Source organism: Sprattus sprattus, assembly GCF_963457725.1.
Source record: "Sprattus sprattus genome assembly, chromosome: 9".
Classification (NCBI taxonomy): domain Eukaryota; kingdom Metazoa; phylum Chordata; class Actinopteri; order Clupeiformes; family Clupeidae; genus Sprattus; species Sprattus sprattus.
This window is the reverse complement of record NC_137928.1, coordinates 638,553-643,552: the sequence shown is the minus strand read 5'-3', so window position 1 is coordinate 643,552 and position 5,000 is coordinate 638,553. Positions and strand designations below refer to the sequence as shown.

General features: G+C 42.3%; 1 protein-coding gene across 1 annotated transcript in view; it reads left to right on the top strand.

Annotated features, from left to right (window-relative positions):
• tyr (tyrosinase) overlaps nucleotides 1–1,220 on the top strand; it is a gene marked incomplete at both ends in the record, with an annotated part of 13,203 nt that extends 11,983 nt beyond the window's left edge. Inside the window, one exon of the mRNA XM_080844497.1 lies at nucleotides 979–1,220. Coding sequence (XP_080700623.1) covers nucleotides 979–1,220 — 242 coding nt within the window. The remainder of the gene's footprint in view (nucleotides 1–978) is intronic.
• Between the last annotated feature and the right edge of the window lie 3,780 nt (nucleotides 1,221–5,000).

Sequence of the window (5,000 nt, the reverse complement as noted above, 5' to 3'; positions counted from 1 at the left end):
GATTAGCTAATGCTAATGTTACTGTAGCTAAGCTAATGGTAATGTTACTGTAGCTTAGCTAACGCTAATGTAACTGTAGCTTAGCTGAGGCTTATGTTACTGTAGCTTAGCTAACGCTAATGTTATTGTAGCTTAGCTTACGCTAATGTTACTGTAGCTTAGCTAACTCTAATGTAATTGTAGATTAGCTAACGCTAATGTTACTGTAGCTAAGCTAATGGTAATGTTACTGTAGCTTAGCTAACGCTAATGTAACTGTAGCTTAGCTAACGGTAATGTTACTGTAGCTTAGCTAACGGTAATGTTACTGTAGCTTAGCTAACGCTAACGCTAATGTTACTGTAGCTTAGCTAACGCTAATGTTACTGTAGCTTAGCTAACGCTAATGTTACTGTAGCTTAGCTAACGCTAATGTAACTGTAGCTTAGCTAACGCTAATGTTACTGTAGCTTAGCTAACGCTAATGTAACTGTAGCTTAGCTAACGCTAATGTAACTGAGATTCAGGCCAGAGATGTTGGGCTAACTTTCTTATCTGTAATAATTGTCTCTAGCTGTCTATAGCATAGCTAATGGAACGTAATAATTAGGGAGATTAAGGCCAACCCCTCAAGGGGCTAAGACAAATCTGCATCTCTATGTGAGGCATTTAAAATGCCTAAACAAAGCTCTGAGGTTACGTGTGATGCCTTTGTACATACACACACACACACACACACACACACACACACACACACACACACACACACACACTGAGGACATGTGTGATGCCTTTGTACACACACACACACACACACACACACACACACACACACACTGAGGACATGTGTGATGCCTTTGTACACACACACACACACACACACACACACTGAGGACACGTGTTATGACCTCAGCTCACTGAACATGACTGATGATCACATGACTGATGACCACCTGACCCACAGTAACCCCTCCTCCTCCCTCCCTCCTCCTCCCATAGGTCAGCGCTTCGTCCAGGAGTTCCTGACGCCCTATCTCCAGCAGGCGCAGGAGATCTGGGCGTGGCTTCTGGGGGCGGGGATTCTAGGGGCTGTCATCGCCGTCATCATCGCCGTGTCAGTAGCCATGGCCTGTCGCCGTCGGCAACCCAAGGGCAAGAAGGCGTCGCCCTACGGAGAGAGACAACCGCTACTCCACAGCAGCGAAGAGGAGGCCTCATCATCTTACCAGACGACCCTCTAAACACACACACACACACACACACACACACACACACACACAGGCATGCACACACACACATACACACACACACACACACACACACACACACACACGGGCATGCACACACACACATACACACACACACACACACACTCACTGCAAACGCAGAGACTTTTTCCTTCACACTTGTATGTATGACAGAATCTGTATTAAAGTTGGAGTTATTACTGATGATGTCATGGTCACATTTCTACCCACTAAAAGAATCCTGTGTTCTCCAGATCTGTGGTATGTCATGCGTCAACGCTAACCCTTTCATCAGGTAGCTGAACTCTGATTGGTCAACGCTAACCCTTTCATCAGGTAGCTGAACTCTGATTGGTCAACGCTAACCCTTTCATCAGGTAGCTGAACTCTGATTGGTCAACGCTAACCCTTTCATCAGGTAGCTGAACTCTGATTGGTCAACGCTAACCCTTTCATCAGGTAGCTGAACTCTGATTGGCCAACGCTAACCCTTTCATCAGGTAGCTGAACTCTGATTGGCCAACTCTGATTGGCCAGCACTAACCCTTTCATCAGGTAGCTGAACTCTTATTGGCCCATACCATCACAGTGTTCTCACGTGTCAAGAAATACAATATAATATAATAGTAGTGTTACAGCCGGCTGTAACAATGGAAGCAGACAACGAAAAGGTTAACTACAAAAGCACGCATTTATTCAGTCCATATGCTCATAATCCAAAAGGAAACGTGTCTAGGGGTTTTAGACGTAGGTCCCGCGAGAGAGAGTCAAGTGTCCATTCATCCTTATACAGACCTGCCAACATGTACGCATTTTGCGTACCTGGCACGCATTTTGACATCAAAGTACGCTGGTACGAGTTGATGGTCTAAAAGTACGCATAACCAAAAAAATATATATATATATATATATATATATATATATATATATATATTTTAAGAACGCATAACGCTCAATAATGCATGGCCGGTTTTCAACGGGTTCAAACTTCACAGTCTGTCTCGAGTCACCAATGCGTACGTAGGCAGCTGCAGCAGAGCAAGAAGCAGAAGAGGAGTTTGACCAATCACAGACCCCCTGCCGTTACTATCCCCTGTATGACCATCGAAATCAGAGAATACTAGGTTACTCTGCGGTCAGAGAAATCAACCGCTGTTAACGTGTCAGTTAGCGATTTTTCATTCATGAATACTTACCTAACTCTCCCTTCCCGACCACATCTGGCCAATTCTTCAAGTGAGGACATTTAAAAAATCACTTAAAGGTAAACTAACGAGTAATGTAGAGATAAGACGTTAAAAATGTAATTTTAGCCCAACGATGAAACCATGTGGTTTTCGTGTTCGCCTTCGATTTAAAATGGCAAATCAATGTAAGTGTCTTGGCTGTGTTAGAAATGGTTTGACTTAACGCTTTTTGGGTTTTTTCAAACTTCTTATTTTAGACAAACTCTTGTAGTATGTTACCATGGCAGAACCACCGGATAAAATAAAAAGATCGCAAAAAATCATTGATAGTTACCGGGAGAGATGGCCATGCCTCCGTTCTTTTCAGACATCCCCACCATGCTTTCTGCAGTGTGCAATGTCATTATTGACATTAGTCACCAAGGAGCAGGTAACGAACACGGTAAGATGCATATTAGAAAATCATAGGCCTATCTGTCAAGTTCATGCTACAGGTCCGAGGCAGCCTTCTACGTACAGTGTCCACACATGCTTACGCACAGCTGTTGTCATGTCACAGTGTAAAAGGCTATATGTTTCTAATAATAATAATAATAATAGGTTAATGATAATAGCAGACATCCAAAGTCCCGCATATTGATAACCACTCCCTGATGCCAGCAAATGACTTAAAATCTCCCGGAATCTAGAGCGAGCGACGTGCTCCAAACCGTGTTAGCATCTGTGTAGCGCGCGCACGACAGAGAGGGAGAGGGACCTGGAGACTGTGCGTGTGTGAGGCAGTGTGCGTGTGTGCCTCAGGAGCATCCTGATTGGCCTGTTTCGGTAAGTCAACCAGTCAATTTTCAGTGTGGGCAGCCTTTTATCTCTTCTCCCGAACCGAATTAATCAGTTCAGTGTATCTAGGAACAGGGGCACCATGGCACAGGGAGAGTGCCCCCAAAAAAGTTTCATTTCATGTGCATATTATTCATGCCGGCTAGTTGCCAGGGCTACATGAAAACAACAAGCTCCTTAAACTTGTTTAAAGTTGCAATGGAATACAAATAAAAGCAGTTAACATAAAAAGGATAGTATTAGCAGCATATAATAAATAGTAAAAGTAATCTACATATTTAAACATAATTAACAAAGAATTGCATAGGGCTATAGCCTATAGAATGATATTATGCTTTTATAACTTTTAGGGACCACAACAGTAATACGTAGGCCTAGGGGGGGATACCTCCCTGAAATGACTTTTTGCAGGTTGGGATGTCTGTAATAGCCTTAAAAAACGCTTCCACTGACTAGAATTTAATTAAATAATAAAGAAGCAAACACAGCGCCATCATTTGGTCTTAGCAGTTGTCTAGTCCTGGTATCACATGTAATTGGGCTTGCATTCAAACATCAGACGTGGGGAGAAAAAAGAATGATGAATCATGACACTTGATAGGTATGAGGTAGGGAAAAAATACAACATGACCATTGTGTGAGAAGTTCCTAAGGAGCCTAGAGTGAAATAACATCCCAGGCTACAAATTTGTTGTCACAGTTATCACTTATAACTGTTATCACAGTTTTTTTATTTTATTTCATTAGGCCTTCTAAAGTGGTTCAGAACTGCATTATTTATTAGCTCAGAATGTCGTCGATTGGTTCAATCATGCAACAACAGCATTATAACTAATAAAATGAAGGCCACAAAATCTTGCCGCGCCGCACCGCACCGGGGTGGTACTCAAACACATTTTCCAATGTTGGCAGGTCTGATATCCCATACACCAGGCCAGGTGTAGGTTATCAGGCATCAGTCGTCCTAGAGGCCATGCATGCACATTGCATCTGTAGCGGCGCAGTGGGTCCATTGAAGTTGCCACAGGTTATCATTTAAAAAGTGATGTTTAATTATTTCATACGCACCCACATACAGACACACACACAGGTTATCATTTAAAAAGTGATGTTTAATTATTTCATACGCACCCACATACAGACACACACACACAGGTTATCATTTAAAAAGTGATGTTTAATAATTTCATACGCACCCACATACAGACACACACACAGGTTATCATTTAAAAAGTGATGTTTAATTATTTCATACGCACCCACATACAGACACACACACAGGTTATCATTTAAAAAGTGATGTTTAATTATTTCATACGCACCCACATACAGACACACACACAGGTTATCATTTAAAAAGTGATGTTTAATTATTTCATACGCACCCACATACAGACACACACACAGGTTATCATTTAAAAAGTGATGTTTAATTATTTTATACGCACCCACATACAGATTATTCTGCTTCAGCACTGACAGATAGAGTATGTGTGTGTGTGTCTCTGTGTGTGTGAGTGGTATTGAAGGGAATAATGTGTGTGTGTGTGTGTGTGTGTGTGTGTGTGTGTGTGTTTACAATGGAAACAGAATATTGGAAATACTGGCTAAATGAAAACACTGAACATGTGAAAGCTTGAAAGAGCGCCCCCTAGTGGCGTCAGCAGAAGGTTGAAAGAGTGCCCCCTAGTGGTGTCAGCAGAAGGGTTGAAAGAGCGCCCCCTAGTGGTGTCAGCAGAAGGGTTGAAAG